The sequence below is a fragment of the Somniosus microcephalus genome, chromosome 29, assembly GCF_052327205.1.
Source record: "Somniosus microcephalus isolate GS21.2 chromosome 29, FLI_Smic_1.0, whole genome shotgun sequence".
NCBI classification, from domain to species: Eukaryota; Metazoa; Chordata; class Chondrichthyes; order Squaliformes; family Somniosidae; genus Somniosus; species Somniosus microcephalus.
The window spans coordinates 23,516,390-23,539,560 of record NC_141015.1 but is presented as its reverse complement, the minus strand read 5'-3'; the positions used below and the strand labels follow the sequence as shown (position 1 = coordinate 23,539,560).

Below are 23,171 nucleotides of genomic sequence, written 5' to 3'. Positions count from 1 at the left end.
TATCCCTCAACCAACATAACAAAAAAAAAACAGATTATCTGGTCATTATCACATTGCTGTTTGTGGGAACTTGCTGTGCGCAAATTGGCTGCCGCGTTTCCCACATTACAACAGTGACTACACTTCCAAAGTACTACATTGGCTGTAAACTGCTTTGGGATGTCCGGTGGTCATGAAAGGCGCTACAGGAAACTTTGTGATATCCGGCACCGACGGGACCGGCGTGTTGCCGATCTATCAAAACTGCCGGACATACAAAGTTAATGTTGAAGCATATGGGGGTTTCCATCTCCGTATCTGACAACAAACACTGTTGCTTAGCAACAGCTTCTAAAGAGTCGTCTGGAGCTGCAAGTGTCTCTCGCTGAAGCTGTTGCTCTAGCTACAGACCTTGCAGTGGCTGACTGGGGAAAAAAAAGAACGAGATCTAAAAAAAACTTACAGAAAACGGCTCCTGATTTTTGCCGTTAGATCGAGTATTCCGGACATACAACCTCCGGATAAACCAAAGTTTCCTGTATATAAATGCAAGTCTTTCTTTCTTTCTAACTTAGTCCTGTAAGCTCCAATTGGCCAGACATCCACAGCCTTTTGAGGGAGAGAATTCCAGATTTCTACTACCCTTTGTGTGAAAAGTATTTTGCTTCTGAATGGCCAAGCTCTAATTTTAAGATTAGGTCCCCACATTCTGGAGTCTCCCCACCAGAGGAAATAGTTTCTCTGTATCCACCCCTATCGAATCCTTTTTCACATTTTGAACAAATATATTCATCTTTCATTCTTTTTAGTCTCCTCTCTCCTCGGTTTCCTGTGACAATACTAACCATCATTATCTACTTCAAAATATCGCTTGATGAATTTATCCTTCCTTTCCTCTGTTTGTGCTCCCATGGGCTTCGTGAGATCCCGGAATGTCTTTGCATTCGTCAGATCCAACTCCTAGGAACAAAAACAAACATGGTCGGTAAAAAAAATGGCATAAATATTCATTGTTGTTCCAACTCTCGGGAGCTAATGCCAAATATGCCAACTTGAGGTTAATTGAAGTACTTGTATTATGTAAACAGTTTATGTGATATTTCACTGAAAAGGGTCTGAACTGTACATGCACGAGAAAGCTGGTAACTGTTTGACGTTGGTTCCAGTATTATACAGAGAATACATATTGGCCCGTAATTTCCGATAATAGGCTTCCTGCGTGCGGATGTCTCCTATTGGGAAAAAATCTTAACTGAGGGCTCCCGAGGTGTGGCCATTTCCGATGCTGGGCCTCTCCACAGTCGAAATGCGCAGGGCGCAGGTATCCCAGGGGCGCATGCGGTTCGCAAGCATCCCTGGGATCACGTGGGCCAGGCCAGCTAATAGGAGAAGGGAATCATACTTCTGACAGATAGACCTGTCAAAGGTGTGAATGGAGATCACCCCAAAAACATATCAAAACATTAAATACATTTTTTAAAAACCATCATGTTTTAAAAATTAGTTAAAATTACATTAAATTAAAATGTAATTCTTTGAAAAAAATAATTAAAGTTTTTTACGGGGCTAAAAATAAATTAAAGTATTTTTAAATTATAAATGAGTGATTTTTTAAAAACTTTTTTAAACTCTTAGGCGTAAGGCCTGCTTTTACCAGGCGTAAGATTTTTAAGTGATTTCAGCGGGCGGAGGTTCTGCAGAAAGCGGAACTCTCCCCCCGCAGAGGCCCTTCTCCAGGGCAGGCGTCCGATCTGTCCAGAGGATTCTTGACAGATCAGAAGTGTCGGTTTTCAGCGCACGCACTTCGCACGCTCAAAACCAGCATTTCCGATGTTCCTACGGGTGTGTACACAGCCCGTACACACCCGTAGGCATCGGAAAATACGGGCCATTACATCCATAGCAAAATACTGCGGATGCTGGAAATCTGAAATACAAACAGAAAATGCTGGAAATGCTCAGCAGGTCAGGCAGCATCTGTGGAGAGAGAAACAGAGTTAACGTTTCAGGCCGATGACCTTTCATCAGAAAGTTCTATCGTCAGTTCTGACATAGGATCATGAATACGAAGGTGCAGAAATGGATCCGTGTGGATTTTACCATTGAATTCAAAAAATAAGGTACAAACCCAAACCCCATAACACAGCAAGACTTTTCTTTTATTTGTTCACCACATCACAAGATAGGTACGGATGAGGACGGCCATTCGGCCCATCTTAGTGTGTCCACCCAGAAGTTCCCCTGATGTCCGGGCCCATATTCCTCCCTCAACCAGTGCAGATTAACTGATCATTTATCCCATTAGCTGCTTGTGGGATCTTGCTGTGCCCAAGTCGGCTGCTGTGTTTGCCTACATAACAACAGTGTCTGCAATTAAAAGATAACTCATGGGCAGTGCAGTGCGCGAGGGTGTCGAATAAATACAAGTTCTCGCATGGCGCTATTTTCATAGATTCATAGAAGATAGGAGCGGGAGTAGGCCATTCGGCCCCTCGAGCCTGCTCCGCCATTCAATGAGATCATGGCTGATCATCCAATTTCAGTACCCTGTCCCTGCCTTCTCCCCATATCCCTTGATCCCTTTAGCCTCAAGAAATATATCCAACTCTTTCTTGAATATATTTAATGAACTGGCCTCCACCGCCCTCTGTGGCAGAGAATTCCACAGGTTCACCACTCTCTGGGTGAAGAAATTCCTCCTCATTTCAGTCCTAAATGGCTTACCCCTTATCCTTAGACTATGACCCCTGGTTCTGGACTCCCCGGCCATCAGAAACATCCTTCCTGCATCTAGTCTGTCCAGACCTGCCAGAATTTTATAGGTTTCGATGTGATCCCCTCTCAATCTTCCAAACTCCAGTGAGTATAAGCCCAATCGACACAATCTCTCATCATACGTTATTCCTGCCATCCCAGGTATCAGCCTGGTGAATCTTCGCTGCACTCCCTCCATGGCAAGAACGTCCTTCCTCAGGAAAGGTGACCAAAACTGCACACAATACTCAAGGTGCGGTCTCACCAAGGCCCTGTACAACTGTAGCAAGACATCCTTGTTCCTGTACTCGAACCCTCTTGCTACGAAGGCCAACATACCATTTGCCTTCTTAACCGCCTGCTGCACCTGCATGCTTACCTTCAGTGACTGGTGCACAAGAACACCCAGGTCTCTTTGCACTTCCCCTTCTCTCAATCTACTATTGCCATTCAAATAATAATCTGCCTTCCTGTTTTTGCCACCAAAGTGGATAACCTCACATTTATCCACATTATAGTGCATTTGCCATGTTTCTGCCCAATCACCCAACCTGTCCAAATCGTACTGGAGTTTCACGACATCCTCCTCACAGCTTACCCTCCCACCCAGCTTTGTGTCGTCTGCAAATTTGGAGATATTACATCCAATTCCCTCGTCCAGATCATTAATATATATTGTGAACAGCTGGGGTCCTAGGACCGATCCTTGCGGTACCCCACTAGTCACTGCCTGCCACTCAGAAAACGACCCGTTTATTCCAACTCATTGCTTTCTGTCCGCCAACCAGTTCTCTATCCAAGTTAATACCTTGCCCCCAATCCCATGTGCCTTAATTTTGCACGCTAATCTCTTATGTGGGACCTTATCGAAAGCCTTCTGAAAGTCCAAATACACCACATCCACTGGTTCTCCCTTATCTATTTTACCAGTTACATCCTCAAAAAATTCCAATAGATTAGTCAAGCATGATTTACCTTTTGTAAATCCATGTTGACTTTGTCCGATCCTGTCACTGCTTTCCAAGTGCTCTGCTATTACATCTTTTATAATAGACTCTAGCATTTTCCCCACTACCGATGTCAGGCTTACCAGTCTATAATTCCCCGCTTTCTCTCTACCACCTTTTTTGAATAGTGGGGTAACATTAGCTACCCTCCAATCCATGGGTACCGTTCCAGAGTCTATCGAGTTCTGGAAGATGACCAGCAATGCATCTACTATCTCTAGGGCCACTTCCTTAAGTACCCTGGGATGTAGACCATCAGGCCCTGGGGATTTATCGGCCTTCAGTCCCATCAATTTTCCTAACACCATTTCCCTACAAATACTGATTTCTTTCAGTTCCACCCTTTCATCAGACCCTATGTTCCCCGGCATCTCTGGGAGGTTATTTGTGTCCTCCTTTGTGAAGACAGAACCAAAGTATGCATTTAGTTGGTCTGCCATTTCTTTGTTTCCCATTATAAATTCCCCTGATTTTATCGCTTACCTCAGAGTCATAATCAGCAAGAATCCAGGGGAACACTGGATACTGCATCAGATCGTTATAAGTCCGCCCAGCCAAAGTGTTCAGATGCATGAGGTACTCAAAGTTGCTGATCTCTCCTTTCTGCCACACAGAGGGGGGAAAAAAGTTCATTTCAAAAATGCATTGCGATTAATGTCTTATTGAATTTCCTATTACAAGATAGAAAGCAACTGCAAAACAAATACTTTTAGAGCATTCTGAGCTGTATTTTGTAGTGCATTTGTGGTTAGGGTTTTTAACACTGATGGTACAAAAATGATCAGCGAGCATAACAGTATAACCAATACCTCTGACTCTCTCGATAGCGGTAATATGCTATGCTTTAAATGTCAGGCACTAGGATGCCACGAGTGTAAACACAATAGATCGACCCTGCATATTTGCCTAACATAGCAGTTATGCTACTTACATTGCATTGCTGCAACACCAGGACTACATTGCAGCAACGTTCCCTGTAATTTTTTTTTCCCCTTAAGGCCCATTCAAAATACTGCACATGCGCGGTTTTCCCTATTTAAAAGCCAGTGAGCCGGCTGCGCGGGAGCTGCAGAGCGCGGCGCGGTCACGTAGCTTAAAGGGAACATTGCATTACAGCAGTGCAAAATGTGCAGTATAACTGCAGCCAGACACAAGAGCATTTGAAATAGGAGCAGGAGTAGGCCATTCGGCCCCTCAAGCCTGCTCCAACATTCAATAAGATCGTGGCTGATCTTCGACCTCAAATCCACTTTCCCACCCGATCCCCATATCCCTTGATTCCCTTAGTGTCCAACAATCTATCGATCTCAGCCTTGAATATAGACAAAGATTCAGCATCCACAGCCCTCTGGGGTAGAGAATGCCAAAGATTCACAACCCTCTGAGTGAAGAAATTTCTCCACATCTCAGTCCTAAATGGCCAACCCCTTATCCTGAGACTGACCCCTAGTTCTAAACTCTCCAATCAGGGGAAATAGCCTCTCAGCATCTACATTGTCAAGCCTTCTTAAGAATTTTATACTTCTGTATAGAATTTGGTGTCTGACGTGAGGTTACCTGGAAGAGGCAGTCTTGGATCGGTCCAGAGTGAACACGCACTCCGTCAACTCTGCTGGATTGTGCTCGCTTCACTAAAATTAAAAATTCTACCAGCATTTGGGCTGGGCAAGAAGAGCTCCCGCAGCGTGTTCAGGGCTTTGAGCACACTGTGAGTTGGCAGTATAACTCCGTACAACTGGCTCACACTATCCTCAAAATACTACCAGTGTCAAACTGAGGAACCATTCGTGCTTTTTAACTGCAAAGATTAACCCTCGACAAATGTTATTTAAACACAAAGTTGTAATACTGGCCCACTGAGGATAGGAATCTAGCTATCGGCACGAGGAGACAGATCCTTTGAAATAATAATACCATGATAAAAGCAAGGGCCTTTTAAAAAAAATCGTTCATGGGATATGGGTGTTGCTGGCATGGCCAGCATTTATTGCCCATCCCTAATTGCCCTTGAGAGCTTGCTAGGCCATTTCAGAGGGCTGTTAAGAGTCAACCGCATTGCTGTGGGTCTGGAGTCACATATCGGCCAGACCGGGTAAGGACGGCAGATTTCCTTCTCTAAAGGACATTAGTGAACCAGATGAGTTTTTACAACAATCCGGTAGTTTCATGGTCACCATTACTGATACTAGCTTTTTATTCTAGATTTAATTAGTTATGAATTTTAATTCCCTAGCTGCCATGGTGGGATTATGAACTCACGTCTCTGGATCATTAGTCCAGGCTGCTGGATTACTAGTCCAGTGACATTACCACAATGCTACCGTACCCCCTGCACAAAACAGAAAATTAGGTCGAAGCCCTTGATTCAGCCAATCCACCTATTTTACTCACATTGGTATAACCCACGATCAGGAACATGGGCATTGAATGGAATGGATTATTCTCCGAGCAGGTAAAAACCCAAAGGAAAATCAGGCAGCAGTCTCACCGCCCAGCCCGACAATGAACGGTGAGGAAAGGTGATCTTACCTGCCATTTCTGTGTAACTCCTTTCTCTCCTAATGTTCTTCTGTGTAAGGGAAAAAATAAATGGGAGGGTTTTAATTAACAAATCACATTTACACACAGCTCTCTGCTAGGTTTTCAAGGAATGCAATGGGATTAATATCAGCACTTGAACAGCAAAGTAGGATATTTGGTTTGTGTAATTCCATACTTGAACTTACTCTATATTGTACCAGCTTGGTAGTGAGGGAATACACACAGTCAAGGCTCTACAGAGGGTAAAAGTTATAGTCAGTGCTGTTCTCTTACAAATACTAAACATTGTACCACGTTCGCCTCATTGGGGGCTTGAACCTGTTTATTTTAGTTAGTGCCACTGCAGTAACGTGAAAACAAATATTCTACTAGCACAAGAAAAATTCCAGTTAGAACGGTGCCGACTGCAATTGTTAAATAGAAACATAGAAGATAGGAGCAGGAGTCGGCCATTCGGTCCCTCGAGCCTGCTCCGCCATTCAATGCGATCATGGCTGATCATCCAAATTCAATACCTGTCCCTGCTTTCTCCCCATATCCCTTGATCCCCTTTAGCCTTAAGAAATATATCTAATTCCTTCTTGAATATATTTAATGAATTGGCCTCATCTGTCTTCTGTGGTAGAGAATTCCATAGGTTCACCACTCTCTGGGTGAAGAAATTCCTCCTCATCTCAGTCCTAAATGGCTTACCCCTTATCCTTAGACTGTGACCCCTGGTTCTGGACTCCCCCGCCATCGGGAATAGTCTTCCTGCATCTAGTCTGTCTAGTCCTGTTAGAATTTTATAAGTTTCAATGAGATCCCTTTTCATTCTTCTAAACTCTAGCGAATATAAGTCTAATCGACCCAATCTCTCTTCATACGTCATTCCTGCCATCCCAGGTATCAGTCTGGTGAATCTTCGCTGCACTCCCTCCATGGCAAGAACATCCTTCCTCAGATAAGGCGACCAAAACTGCACACAATACTCAAGGTGTGGTCTCACCAAGGCCCTGTACAACTGCAGCAAGGCATCCTTGCTCCTCCACTTGAATCCTCTCGCTATGAAGGCCAATATACCATTTGCCTTCTTAACCGCCTGCTGCACCTGCATGCTTACCTTCAGCGACTGGTGCACAAGGACACCCAGGTCTCGTTGCACTTCCCCTTTTCCCAATCTCTTGCCGTTCAGACAATAATCTGCCTTCCTGTTTTTGCCACCAAAGTGGATAACCTCGCATTTATCCACATTATACTGCATCTGCCATGCATCTGCCCAATCGCCCAACATGTCTAAATAGTACTGGAGTTTCTCTGCATCCTCCTCGCAGCACACACGCCCACCCAGCTTTGCGTTGTCTACAAACTTGGAGATATTACATCTAGTTCCCTCGTCTAGATCATTAATATATATTGTGAATAACTGGGGTCCTAGCAACGATCCCTGCGGTACCCCACTAGTCACTGCCTTCCACTCGGAAAAAGACCCATTTATTCCAACTTTTTGCTTCCTGTCTGCCAACCAGTTTTCTATCCAAGTCGGTACCTTGCCCCCAATCCCATGTGCTTTAACTTTGCACACTAGTCTCTTATTGTGGTAAACCACTGTTTGTATTCCTGTTTGTCCTGTTTGTATTCCACTGTGTACATGCCTGGACATGCCTCGGCTGACTCCTCCCACAGGTCCTAGTATAAAGGTGACTGCTCCCCAGCCCTTGTATCCTGGACCGGTCGACCACTCGAGGCAGACCTCCATTCTGTTGTTAATAAAAGCCTTTGGTTACTCTTCTAACTCTCAGTCTTTTATGAGTAATTGATAGCGCATCAATTTTATTAACAACATTTTTATAATGGAGAAGATCCTCACACCAGCATGCCTGGACTTAGATCATCGGGAGGCGGACTCATCCACCAAGTTTACTCACTGGCTTAAGTGTTTCGAAAAATTCCTGACCGCCTCCGAAGCAATCAAATCGGACGAGGACAAATTGGATGTCCTGACCTCCAAAGTGAACCACCGAGTGTACTCGGTCATCCAAGACGCGACCTCGTACGCGGACGCTATCAAGCTCCTCAAGGACCAGTACACGCGCCCAGTGAACGAAGTGTACGCCAGGCACCTCCTGGGGAGTCGTAAACAACAACCTGGGGAATCGACCGTGGAATACCTTCAGGCACTGTCTGTGCTTGGCCGGGCCTGTGGTTGTAAGGATGTAAAGGCCGCCGTGTACACAGAGGAACTTATCCGGGACGCTTTTGTAGCGGGCCACAGATCCAATTACACCCGACAGCGACTGTTGGAGCAGAGTAACCTCGACCTCAACAAGGCCTCTGAACTCGCACTATCGTTGGATGCAGCCTACCAGGGCATGGATGCCTACTCCTCTGCACCGTGGACGCCGCGGGGAATGACAGCCTGGGACACGGTAGGACCACCTCATAGCGCCGTGCCACCCCAGCCACACCCCAACAACGGCCCAACTACCGCAGCAGTGTCCCAAGGCCAGACAGCAGTGCCCCAAGGCCAGAAATGCTACTTCTGTGGCCAGGCAAAACACCCCAGAGCGCGCTGCCCGGCGAAAAACGCGATCTGCTCGGGCTGCGGGAAGAAGGGACACTACACTAGCGTCTGCAGGGCCAAAGCCACCCCGAACCCCAGCAGCGCCGCGTGTGGGCCATGCGGGCCGCCATCTTGGACCTCCCCGGCCATGTGCGAATCACCGGTACAGCAGCCATTTTGGACGCCTCCAGCCACATGGGGATCATGGACGCCGCCATCTTGGACGACAGCCGGGACGCAGCAGGCCCCCGACACCGCCTCATCTGATACCCGCAGCGACACGCCGACCCCTACGCTGGCATCCGTTACACTGGACCAAGCGAGACCGCACCAACTGGCCAGTTCCACAATGGACATTAAGGTAAATGGTCACGATACAATCTGCCTTTTTGACTCTGGGAGCACGGAGAGCTTCATCCACCCCGACACGGTGCGGCGTTGCTCTCTCCCAGTCCTGCCTGCGCAACAGCGGATTTCTATGGCCTCCGAGTCCCAGTCGGCGGACATCGGCGGCTACTGCGTGGTGACACTCGTAGTAGACGGGACCGTGTACGATCATTTTAAACTTCTGGTCCTGCCTGACCTCTGCGCTGCCGTCCTGCTGGGGTTAGATTTTCAGTGCCACCTTAAAAGTGTTACGATGGCGTACGGTGGACCCCTACCCCCACTCACAGTCCACAGCCAGCAGCTTCCAAACTGCCCGCCGCGCACCAGGTGCAACCTCTCCACACTCAGAGTCACCCCCCCCCAACTGTTTGCTAACCTCACCCCCGACTGTAAGCCCATCGCCACAAAGAGCAGGCGATACAGTGCCGGGGACAGGGTTTTCATTAAAACCGAAGTGGAGCGGCTCCTGAAAGAAGGGATTATTGAGGGCAGCACCAGCCCCTGGCGAGCCCAGGTTGTGGTCGTTAAGACCGGCGAGAAGCAGCGCCTGGTCATCGACTACAGCCAGACAATAAATCGCTACACCCTGCTGGACGCCTACCCACTCCCCCGTATAGCTGATATGGTCAACCAGATCGCGCAGTACCGCGTCTTCTCGACCATTGACCTGAAATCAGCGTACCACCAGCTCCCCATCCGCCCTGAGGACCGCCAGTACACTGCCTTTGAGGCAAACGGCCGCCTCTATCACTTCCTTAGGGTTCCCTTTGGCGTCACCAACGGGGTCTCCGTCTTCCAAAGGGAGATGGACCGGATGGTAGATCAAAATGCGTTGCAGGCCACTTTCCCATATCTGGACAATGTGACCATCTGCGGCCGTGACTTGCAGGACCATGACGCAAACCTCGAAAAATTCCTCCGCACCGCCCAACTCCTAAACCTGACATATAACAAAGAGAAGTGCATATTCCGCACAAACCGCCTCGCCATCCTTGGCTGTGTTGTGGAACACGGAGTCATCGGCCCCGACCCCGACCGGATGCGTCCCCTTATGGAACTTCCACTGCCCCACTGCCTCAAGGCCCTGAAGAGGTGCCTAGGGTTTTTCTCCTATTACGCCCAGTGGGTCCCCTACTATGCGGACAAGGCCCGTCCGCTGATCAAGTCCACCTCTTTTCCCTTGACGGCAGAGGCCCGCTTAGCCTTCCACCGTATCAAGGAGGACATTGCCAAAGCCACCATGCACGCAGTGGACGAATCCATCCCCTTCCAGGTGGAAAGCGACGCGTCTGACTTTGCCCTGGCCGCTACCCTCAATCAGGCGGGGAGACCCGTGGCCTTCTTTTCACGAACCCTCCAAGGCCCGGAGACCAGACACTCCGCTGTTGAGAAGGAGGCCCAGGCGATTGTGGAGGCTGTGCGTCATTGGAGGCACTACCTGGCCGGAAAACGATTTACCCTGCTCACTGACCAGCGTTCAGTTGCTTTTATGTTTAACAACAAGCAGAGGGGCAAAATCAAAAATGACAAGATCTTGAGGTGGAGAATCGAACTTTCCACCTACAACTACGAGATCTTGTACCGGCCCGGGAAGCTAAATGAACTCCCGGATGCGCTATCGCGTGGCACCTGCGCCAGCGCGCAGATCGATAGACTGCGGGCCCTCCACAATGACCTCTGCCACCCGGGGGTCACCAGGTTCTTCCACTTCATCAAGGCCCGCAACCTGCCTTACTCTATTGAGGTCAGGACCATGACCAGGAACTGCCAAGTCTGCGCTGAGTGCAAACCGCACTTTTATAGACCAGACAGGGCCCACCTGATAAAAGCCACTCGCCCCTTCGAGCGCCTGAGCGTCGATTTTAAAGGGCCTCTCCCCTCCTCCGACCGCAATGTGTACTTCCTCAATATTATTGATGAGTACTCCCGTTTCCCGTTCGCCTTCCCCTGCCCGGACATGACCAGTGCCACGGTCATTAAATGTCTGAACAACCTCTTCACCCTGTTCGGCTTCCCCAGCTATATCCATAGCGACCGGGGCTCATCGTTTATGAGCGACGAACTCCGTCAGTACCTGCTAACTAGGGGTATTGCCACAAGCAGGACCACCAGTTACAACCCCCGGGGGAACGGACAGGTGGAAAGAGAAAATGCGACAGTTTGGAAGGCCGTCCTGCTAGCCTTAAAGTCTAGGGGCCTTCCAACCTCCCGCTGGCAGGATGTGCTCCCCGATGTGCTCCACTCTATTCGGTCACTGCTCTGCACTGCCACTAACGCCACCCCTCATGAGAAAATGTTTGTCTTCCCAAGGAAGTCCACATCGGGGACATCGCTACCGCCATGGCTGACGTCCCCAGGGCCGGTCCTACTGAGAAGACACGTGAGGACCCATAAAACGGACCCCCTGGTCGAGAGGGTCGACCTCCTCCACGCCAACCCCCAGTATGCTTACATCGCATACCCGGACGGGCGGGAGGACACAGTCTCCATAAGAGACCTTGCACCCTCGGGGGCCGCAGTAACCCACTACCCACTACCACCCCCCCCCACGATCCGATATCCAGCCCCAGCAGACGGCAGGCCTGGGCCCCGCGACCCGCTCGACATCTACGAGGTCGACACGCCTGTGCCACAGCCTACGCTGGACTCGACGCCGGAAACTTCACTACCCCTGCCGTCGCCACGCAGATCACAGCGGCAGACAAGACCTCCGGAGAGACTCCAATACACTAACTTTTAATACACTTCACCCCGCCGGACTCAATTTTAAACAAGGGGTGAATGTGGTAAACCACTGTTTGTATTCCTGTTTGTCCTGTTTGTATTCCACTGTGTACATGCCTGGACATGCCTCGGCTGACTCCTCCCACAGGTCCTAGTATAAAGGTGACTGCTCCCCAGCCCTTGTATCCTGGACCGGTCGACCACTCGAGGCAGACCTCCATTCTGTTGTTAATAAAAGCCTTTGGTTACTCTTCTAACTCTCAGTCTTTTATGAGTAATTGATAGCGCATCACTTATGCGGGACCTTATCGAAAGCCTTCTGAAAGTCCAAATACACCACATCCACTGGTTCTCCCTTATCTATTCTACCAGTTACATCCTCAAAAAATTCCTATAGATTAGTCAAGCATGATTTACCTTTTGTAAATCCATGTTGACTTTGTCCGATCCTGTCACTGTTTTCCAAGTGCTCTGCTATTACATCTTTTGTAATGGACTCTGGCATTTTCCCCACTACCGATGTCAGGCTTACCGGTCTATAATTCCCCATTTTTTCTGTACCACCTTTTTTAAATAGTGAGGTTACATTAGCTACCCTCCAATCCATGGGAACTGTTCCAGAGTCTATACAATTTTGGAAGATGACCAGCAATGCATCTACTATTTCTAGGGCCACTTCCTTAAGTACTCTAGGATGTAGATTATCAGGCCCTGGGGATTTATCAGCCTTCAATCCCATCAATTTCCTGAACACCATTTCACTACAAATACTGATTTCATTCAGCATGAAATGTACTATAAAAGCTCCCATCTCACAGCTGATCATTTTCCTCAGGCAGAAGCTGTTGTTGACTGCATTGCTAGCACAGATTTAACTTTCTGCAGGCTGCAAGTGTTTCCAGTAAAGTCGCCATCCAGTGTCACCTCATTGGTAGAACTTCTCTCACCATTGACAGATAGCTTCCATCATCTCTACTTGACCTGCTATCTATTCCATCAGCATGGGTGCCATTTATACTGTCTCACCTTGGTCCTCAGAATCTGACCACGATGAGCCCCAACACCAGCAGCACCAGACACACCAGCAGCACTAACAACAACAGCACCAATCTTCTCCTCAACCACCTGATGCAGCACAGGACAGAGGGCATCAGCGCAGGGCTGCATTGCGACACCCTCAACACAGGGTATACAGGCAGAGAATGAGCTTCCTCAACATGACTGAGCAGCAGTGCCAAAGGAGGCTCAGGTTATCGCGCCCGGTCATCGCAGACATTTGCACATTGCTGGAGGAAGAGTTGCAGCCCAGAGGAGCAGGTGGACACTCCTTACCAGTGGCTGTCAAAGTCACCACCGCCCTCAACGTCTTTGTCTCAGGCACCTTCCAGGGATCTGCAGCAGACATTTGCGGCATCTTGCAGTCGGCCGCCCACAGATGCATCACACAGGTCACCGATGCCCTCTTTGACAAGTTAGCCAATTATATCAACTTTGCCACTGATGAAGCTATTATTACTGAGCAGGCGTTCGGCTTTGCCTCTCTGGCTGGCTTCCCATGGGTGCAGGGCATCATCGACTGCACACATGTGGCCATTAGGGCACCCCATCATAATCCAGGAGTCTTTGTCAACCGCGAGGGCTTCACTCCCTCAATATGCAGCTGGTCTGAAACCATAGGAAGATCCTCATGCATGTGTGCGCCAAATTCCCTGGCAGCTGCCATGACTCTTTCGTCCTTTGCCAATCCACCCTCCCTCAGCTCTTCGCTCCTCCAAGCTGGCTGCTTGGAGACAAGGGGTATCCACTGAAGGCATGGCTCATGGCACCCTTGAGGCCCAGGAGAGATATAATGAAAGCCGCGTTTCCACCAGATGTGTCATAGAGCAGACAATAGGCATGCTCAAAATGCACTTCAGATGCCTTGACAGATCTGGAGGAGCCCTTCAGTATGCACCAGCCAGGGTCACCAGAATCGTCATGCTCTCCTGCGCCCTGCACAACATCGCGCAGCAGCGAGGATTAGCGCTGCATGAGGAGCAAGGCACTGAGTGCACAGCCTCTTCAAAGGAGGAGGAGGAGGAGGAGGAGCATCAGCTGGAAGACAAGGAGGAGCAGGAGCTGGAGGAACCTGCGGTACAGAGGGCACCAGCACCCGACCACCTTGCTGCCCGGAAGGCCAGGAATGGCCTCATCATGGCCAGATTTACTTAACTTTATGCAGTACACCCTGGCTGCCACATGCTGCGCCAAGTTGATACCGCCCCACACCAACACCATAACCATCCCTACAATGACCAAGCCATTCCTTTCACACTGACCACCATTGCTGGGGGTACCGTTATGTCTCACCATTCACTGCACCTCACTAAGCTACTTCCAAAGGTGCAGACAAATTTGTCCAAGACTAGAAAGTGGTGAAAATAAAGATTTTTATGGTTGAGATCAAATTAATGGAAACTTGACATTAACATTAAATAAAACACCCAAGTGGCTATCCTTGTGAATCTACTTGTGTGTCATCTTTCTCTTATGTGTGCTTCTATGAAGTGCAACCCCTGTGGCTTCAGCAGAGGTAGAGGCAGGCTGCTCACTTCCCTGCTGCGACTGCTTAGACACTCTCGGCGGACGTGCTCTGGGTTTTGGAGCCTGTGATGACCTCGCCAAAGTCTGCTCCTCCTGCGACTGTGCCGGGGCAGACTCGGCCATCGCGATCCGAGGAAGCATCTGGGGCTCTGAATGAGGGGGTGGCAACGGGGGAGAAGTGTAAGCGCTTTGAGAGGAGCCCACACTTCCATGTCGCCTCTCACCATCATCCCTCGCATGGGCCACCTGCACTTCCCTGCTCGCAAGGAGCTGGAGAGCACCTTGCTGCACATCAGTGGGGCCATGCGGACCCATGTCTACACTGACATCCCTCCTAGAGAGGAGGTCTATGAGCCTCTGCCATCTATTCTCCAAAGATAGCATGTGGCACATTAGCTGCTCCATGCAGATGGCTATCTTTTCCATGGAAGAGCCTACAGTTGCCATCGCCTGCAACATGGTGGTGCTCATGTTGGAGATGGACTCCTTCATTCTCTGAACATTTGCAGACATCGTGGTTGCAAAACCTGTCAGAGCCGCCTGCACCTGTTCGTATGTTCTAAGGCAATGAACAAAGACAAATTCCTGATGCACACCTCCAGGATCGCCCTCTTTCTGGATGGCTCCTGAGGCTCAGTGATTGCATGCAGCTGAGCAGAGCTGGGAGCGTCTTGCGCCCTCCAGCGAGGAGTCTCCATTGCTGTCCCTGTCTCCACCATCTGCTCTTGCTCACTTGTGACTTGTGACATACCAGCTGACAACACTACTCTATCTCGCGTGGGACCCACCGTGGTGTGCGTATCTGCGCTGGTGCTGGGTGCGCTTATGTCTGGTGACGGTGCACCCTCAGAGGATGGAGGCTCCTCTGAGGAGTCATCTTCCTCTTCCTCCTGGACAGTGGGGAGCTGGGGGCTCTTGATGGACCTGTGGGAGAGTAAAGAGATGAGTTGATATGTCACAGAATCACAGAATCACAGAAACCCCACAGTGCAGATAGAGGCCATTTCGGCCCATCGAGCCTGCACCGACACATATCCCACCCGATCCCCGTAACCCCTACACCAACACATATCCCACCCTATCCCCGTAACCCCACGTATTTAATCCCCCTAAACACTAAGGGTCAATTTATCATAGCCAATCAACCTAACCTGCACATCTTTGGACTGTGGGAGGAAACCGGAGCACCCGGAGTAAACCCACGCAAACACGGGGAGAATGTGCAAACTCCACACAGACAGTCGCCCGAGGCCGGATTCGAACCCGGGTCCCTGGCGCTGTGAGGCAACAGTGCTAACCACTATGCCACCGTGCTGTCATATGAAGAATGAGTGCAAATACCATTATACATATGATGATCATTCAGTGGCTGATGACATCAGTCCCCATATGAGTGACTGATGTATGCTATGCAGTTGTATGATATGTAGTTCTGTCACCAGGTTGCTGAGATGTCCCCCTCTCTCCATCTCCCACCTCCAGCTACTCGGCAACTCCCAATACTTCTAACGCAGCATCTTCTGCTGTTCTGAGGGTGGCAAATGATGGAGGGCCACTTCCAGTTCTCTCCCTCTTATTGTGTGCTCTCTTTTCCTGAAGGAGGGAAAGAAGAGAAGGTTGAGCGAGAATGATGGAATGAGTGTAAGGAATGCATGGGTTACATCTTTCGAGGGAGATGATGATGGAATGGGGTGGCAATGCCAAATGGCTTCCTTGTGTGTTGTTAGTTGGTATGATTGCATTAGGATGAGAATGAGTGAGAGGGGTGGCTAGTCAGATGGGGATGTGATAATGTAGATAGAGAAGGATGGGTGGATGTGCAAGGTATGTTGGTGTGAGTAAGGATGTGCAGGAGCAGGGATGGGAAGGCAGAGTGATGGGGATGTGATGAGGGAAAAAGCAGGATGAAATTGAGTGTGGCTTTGTACTCACCTTTCCTGATCTAATGAGATCATTGAAACATTTCTGGCACTGCACCCAGGTCCTCCTGACCACATCCCTGATGTTCACCTCCTCTACAATTTGGAGCCAGGCTCCTTTTGTCTCCTTGGGAGGTCTCTTCTGCCCATTTGAAGGGAAGAGGACCTCCCTGCGTGCTCTGACTCCAACCACAAGCATATGGAGGGAGTCACCGGAGAACCTGGGTGCAGCCCTCTGCCTCTGTGCAGTCATGTCTCCAAGTGTTTGGAACAATCAAAAGTTCCAGTGCAGTGACTGCACACTCCTAGATGGACCTTCAAATAGAATGTAGCCATGGCTCCTTTAAATACCCCAGCTGAAAACGCGATCTGGATGAAGTCATCCGACCCGCACCGTTTAATAGCGCCGGATAACACACAGGGTGGGCTTAATAGGCCCCATTAGCGCAAAATGTATTTCTGCAGCAGAATGGAAGCAAGAACAGGGTCGCGACCCGCCACGGTGACCGCCCGCACCCACCCCACCCAGGAAAACAAAATCCAGCCCATTGTCTCTTCCAGTCAAAAGAACTTGATGTTCGGAACAGGGTTGTTGCTTGGCAAATACATTCTTAACCAGGGTTTGAAGAGATGTCCCTGTGGATTAGCAATTGCTAACATTTTCAATAAAAGCAACCATCAAATATCTGCTTACATGCAATACTGTGACCTTTTATGATCAGTGCAGTTATGTTTTTATAGAGAGAAACGGAAGAATAATCTAATTGTACACATTTCATGTCCAATTAATATCATATTCAGCTCTAAAAAGTTCAATGAATCAGTTTTACCCCCTCATTGAAAAAGTGGGACTATTTTCTTCAGAACAGAAGGAATTAAGGGGTGATTTGATCGAGTGTTTAAAGTTATGAAGCGAATGGGATGGTGTAGATAGAAACAGACTATTTCCAGTGATGCAGGGGTCTAGAATGATGGGACACAGATGCAAGATTAAATTCAGGCAATGCATTCCAAATCATAACAACTCACTGAGTAAAAAAAATTCTCCTCATCTGTGCACCCCCCCGCACCCGGCGTTTTTGCCAATTATCTTAAATCTGTGTCCTCTGTTACCGACCCTCCTGCCAGTGGAAACAGTTCCTCACTGTCTACTCTATCCAAACGCTCATGATTTTGAACGCCTCTGATAAATCTCCCCTTAACCTTCTCTGCTCTAAGAACAATTCCAGCATCGCTAGTTTCTCCACAAAACTGAATCCCCTCACTCCTGGTACCATTCTGGTAAATCTCCTCTGCACCCTCTCCAAAGCCTTGACATTTCTTCCTAAAATGTGGTGCCCAGAATTGGACACAATACTCTAACTGAGGTCCAAACAGTGATTATAAAGGTGTCAATCAAGTTGTTTTTTGTTAATTTTCTTTGAACACTTTTGCTAATTAGTTGTAAAAATATTGCAGAGGGGGGAGAAAAAAGCTGTTTGACCGGGCGGAGCGGTTGGGAGGCGGGAGGTCATGTGATGAAACCTCCAAGAGTACATCCAAGCAAAGTTGGCAAACATACCAGGCAGCGAGAATTAAGGTTTTTGCTGCTGTGTGTATATAATAACTTAATGAGGCAAATTCAAAACTGTTCTTGCTCTTAGCTCACCCTGGATGAGTGGGTGAAGCACAACACCCTTTTAGCCAAATACCGTGTTTGTGTAAGGAACAGTAAGCTATCGCTAAATAACTTTGAGGTACAAGTTAAAGCACGTCCCCTGTTTTCTGGCACACATCGCTTGTTCAGGAATTAAATGGGAGTTCAATGTGCTTTTGTTTGACTAGCAACATTATTTCTGTCTAAGCATGCTGAATAAAGCACACCATAACAATCAGTTTGACAACTGAATGGCAACAGATAATGTCAAGAGGCTAATAACAATGTACAAAGGAAACCAAAGGGTCCAACTGTCACCGCTAGAGTCATAAGAACATAAGAAATAGGAGCAGGAGTCGGCCATACGGCCCCTCGAGCCTGCTCCGCCATACGGCCCCTCGAGCCTGCTCCGCCATACGGCCCCTCGAGCCTGCTCCGCCATACGGCCCCTCGAGCCTGCTCTGCCATACGGCCCCTCGAGCCTGCTCCGCCATACGGCCCCTCAAGCCCGCTCTGCCATACGGCCCCTCGAGCCCGCTCCGCCATACGGTCCCTCGAGCCCGCTCCGCCATACGGTCCCTCGAGCCTGCTCTGCCATACGGCCCCTCGAGCCTGCTCCGCCACACGGCCCCTCGAGCCTGCTCCGCCATACGGCCCCTCGAGCCTGCTCCGCCACACGGCCCCTCGAGCCTGCTCCGCCATCCGGCCCCTCGAGCCTGCTCCGCCATACGGCCCCTCGAGCCTGCTCCGCCATACGGCCCCTCGAGCCTGCTCCGCCATACGGCCCCTCGAGCCTGCTCCGCCACACGGCCCCTCGAGCCTGCTCTGCCATTCAATAAGATCATGAATAAGATCCTTGAAAAAGTGCAACATCCCCACTGACACCTGGGAATCCCTGGCCCAAGACCAAGACCAAGGAGAAGCATCCGGGAAGGCGTCGAACATCTCGAGTCTCTTCGCCGGGAGCAAGCGGAAGCCAAGCACAGGCAGTGCAAGGAGCACACATCAACCCAAGCACCCCACCCACCCGCCCCTTCAACCACCATCTGCCCCACCTGTGGCAGAGACTGTAGGTCCCACATTGGACTCATCAGTCACCTGAGAACTCATTTTTAATGTGGAAGCAAGTCATCCTCGGTTCCGAGGGATTGCCTAAGAAGGAGAAGAAGGCTGATCAACGACCTCAACTCCACTTTCCTGCCCGATCTCCATATCCATTGAGAACAGGGTCAAGATTGCCTTCGAGGCCTGCTCCCCAACCCACATATGGCTGAATAACAGCAGCTTGCTGAAACTCACTCTCCCTATCCACACATGAAGAACGATGAGCAGCCACCATGGAATGTGACCCACCGTGACTCAGCACTTGCAGCACAGCAGGGCGCAAAAGGAAAAATGTGTGTGACCAATAAGCATACACTTGAGGGCATAAATGTGGCGCAAAGGCCTAGATCCAATGTATGCATTTGTTAATGGCTTGTGTGCTAGCAGTCAGGTGATTTTATAATTCCATTGTATTCTGTACATGGGTTACTGGTAGTTGCGACCATGTGTGCTCGAAATGATGGACATTTTCAACAGTTGAGGAATCTTTCCCCACCACCCCCCACCACCCCCCCCCCCCACCCCCTGCCGCTCCCTGATTTTCTCCCCTTGACCTTCCTCTCTGGAAGGCTCTGACTCGGTTCCAGCAGCTCTCCCAACCCATCAACACCAGAGTCCTTCTTCAAGAGTGAGTGCTGGATGGCCTCTCCTCTTCTTCTTCTTAGGCAGTCCCTCGGAACCGAGGATGACTTGCTTCCACACTAAAAATCTGTTCTCAGGTGACTGAAGGCGGTGTTGGACTCCGTCATTGACGTCGGCCCTTGTTGACAGTAGGCTCCCGAGGTATGGAAAGTGGTCCACGTTGTCCAAGGCCTCGTCGTGGATTTTGATAATCGGGGGGGGCAGTACTGTGTGGCGGGGGCAGGTTGGTAGAGGACCTTGGTCTTACGGATGTTTAGTGTAAGGCCCATGCTCTCGTACGCTGGATGGCTAGCCGGCTGCCAGAGGCATCGCCATTTGATCTTTGCCCGGCATCCGCACCCATGCAATCAGCTGCTAATATTTGCCCCCTGCCAGGGACAATAACTGCAGCACCTCCACTGCTGTAAGACATTTACTTACTGAACCACATTGCCACAGGTGCACAAGTGGTCCAAAATTCACATTCAGCACCTGAACAGAATACAAAGGCAAAAAAATGCCTGGATTAGGGGTGTCAAGATCAAACTGTAGCTGTGACTGTGAACACACACCTATGGTTTGTGGGAAACTGTTACAGAAGAAAGACGGCAATATTTAAGCAGTGTTACCTGATTTAACAATCAACAAGGACTGAAATTCCTCCTGTCAATAATTTTAGTTGGACAATTTGGGTGTGTACAAAATGAACAATGCCATTTTGTACTCAAACCCATTTTTCTAGCTAAAATTACCGTCAAGAGGAATTTCACCTTCATACCATCTTACGATCTCACTGGGCTATCTTGTTCCTCCATTCACTAATGATGGGAGTGTAAAGCGTGCTTCATGCTCACTTTCCAGTCACTCTCCTGAGAAGAGAAAATCATACCCCATTATCTCACCACCAGGACCTCTTAAAAAATCAACCAGGTCGAAATAATTTCACCAAACACGATGGGCAGGAATTTAACTCAGGAGTCGGGGTTGTGGTCCCGCCTCCATCGACATGCGGCCAATCCACGCGATGTTAACTTGATTGACCTTGTTGAGCCCGCCCAGCGGACTCAGCAGGCCAATTAAGGGCCACCCGGCAACAGGTGACGTCACAGACTGAAATTTCATCTGTCAAGATGTTTTGACAGATGAAATATCAGCGTTCGACAGCTGTTTGAAGCTGTCAAACACTGACAGTCTTACTTCTAACCTGAGTCCTTCTCCACAGACTCAGTTAGAAATCTCTCCGGCACAGAAAGCTGCAGGCTGTCACTTTTGACAGTTCGCAGCCATTCTGCTTTCTGTGCCGGTGAGATGAGGGACTCCGGGGACCTAAAGGAAGGAAGGCTGAAAAGGTAAGAAAAGGTAATTTACACGCCTTTAATCACTTTAGACACACCAAACACACTTACCTTTGCACTCATGCACACATCACTCACCTGAACACCGACATCTCGACCCCTCCAAGTCCTTCAACCCGACAGTCCGCCTCCTCTAACTTGGCGTGGTTTGGAACCGTCAGGAATCCCACACTTCAACCTTCAAAATAGGGATTAGGCTAAAAACTGCCTATTAACTACCTGTTAACAGACAGTTAATTGGCACTAATCCCTTCCCGCCTCGGGGAGGCGGGTCCCAGTGCGGGGCGGGTACCCGCCTCCTTTGAAACTGGCATGGAGGCGGGTTTGGGTGCGGGATGGGGTCGGGACCCCTGATTTCGGGATTTTAACCCCCTACACACCTCCAATCCCGACTCCACAGCACAACGAAAATCCTGCCCCACATGTCACTTGATCTACTTTGTTGATACGGTGCATGCTGATGGAATAATAGGAAGGAAAGCCATCCAACTGAGGCACAGAGGTGTGTACCATGGAGCTTCAAGTGCCATGCACTGTATCAAGTTTGATTCCATGTTCCAATTAATTTGCGTGTGTCTCAAGTTGCTGATGCTAACAGATCTCAGTGTTTGGATTTAGGATTGTTCCAGCAAGAGGTAAAGATCCTGCAAATCCATTGGCAGGATAGGCGCACCAATGTCAGTGTTCTCACTCAGGCCAACATCCCCAGCATCGAAGCTTTGACCACGATCGATCAGCTCCGATGGACGGGCCACATCGTCCGCATGCCCGATACGAGACTCCCAAAACAAGCGCTCTACTCGGAGCTCCGGCACGGCAAGAGAGCCCCAGGTGGGCAGAGGAAACGCTTCAAGGACACCCTCAAAGCTTCCTTGAAAAAGTGCAACATCCCCACCGATACCTGGGAATCCCTGGCCCAAGACCGCACAAAGTGGAGGAGAAGCATCCGGGAAGGCGCCGAACACCTCGAGTCTCTTCGCCGGGAGCAAGCGGAAACCAAGCGCAAGCAGCGCAAGGAGCGCACGTCAACCCAAGCACCCCACCCACCCGCCCCTTCAACCACTGTCTGCCCCACCTGTGACAGAGACTGTAGGTCCCGCATTGGACTCATCAGTCACCTAAGAATTCATTTTTTAACGTGGAAGCAAGTCATCCTCGGTTCCAAGGGACTGCCTAAGAAGAGAAAGAGAAGAAAGTAGCCCTTTCCAAAACCTGCAGGCTCACAAAATTTAAACAACAAGTTTTGTTGCAGACGCGGGTTTGCCAGACCCACCATTATCCTCCGACCTGCATCAATCAACAGAGCTACACTCACCTACATTTTTATCTGAGGAACAGTATCTCTGCAGGCCGCACTTCACGAGAGAGATGACTGAGTTCGGCTTCATGTTGATAAGTGACCTACAGCCAAACTCCACCACAGGCATGACACTACCAATGGCAGTCAAGGTCATTATCATTCCAATGAACTACAACTCCTAATATCCCGCTCTCCCTCCCTCCACATCCCATCTTCCTTCCCCTTTTCAACATCCAGATCTTTTCGATTATTTTTATATAACATCTACAGGTAAAGTCAATGGATTACCTCAGGAACTGAGGCATTTTATTTTGAGTTAAGCAGACACAGAAATAATAATGTCACCACAGCTTGTGCAGCTAAAGAATGTAACCCTATTCCCATAGCAACACTTTGTGTGAAGAACAAATCCCAGAAAAACACATCACATCTGAGAAGCCTTTCATTCCAATGAATACACTCATTCTATATGTAGATTTATTGTTGAGGATTAAAATACATGCGGATTTTAAATTATTATTTATTTCCCAATTTACACATTGCAACAAAGAACATCCTGTACAATTAAATTGAATGGTGTGCTGTATGATTGAAAAAGCTGGGCCCATGTTTTAATTTATGGTTTTGCTGTTCAAGGCAATGGTTTAAAATTTGCATTCTGTAAATAATACATCAGTAATGTTTACAAAGTAAATTTGAGCTTCTAGATCCATGGTTTA

The 23,171-nt window shown here is 49.0% G+C and overlaps 1 protein-coding gene across 2 annotated transcripts in view; it reads right to left on the bottom strand.

Annotated features, from left to right (window-relative positions):
* Positions 1-23,171, bottom strand: part of wdfy4 (WDFY family member 4) — a 351,018-nt gene that overhangs the window by 85,016 nt on the left and 242,831 nt on the right. The window contains exons 37-40 of one of the 2 annotated variants that reach the window (XM_085970368.1): positions 6,467-6,514; positions 6,270-6,309; positions 4,224-4,343; positions 825-939 (exon numbers count right to left, since the gene is read on the bottom strand). In XM_085970368.1, coding sequence (XP_085826494.1) covers positions 825-939; positions 4,224-4,343; positions 6,270-6,309; positions 6,467-6,514 — 323 coding nt within the window. The remainder of the gene's footprint in view (positions 1-824; positions 940-4,223; positions 4,344-6,269; positions 6,310-6,466; positions 6,515-23,171) is intronic. The other variant, XM_085970369.1, reaches the window with a different exon arrangement.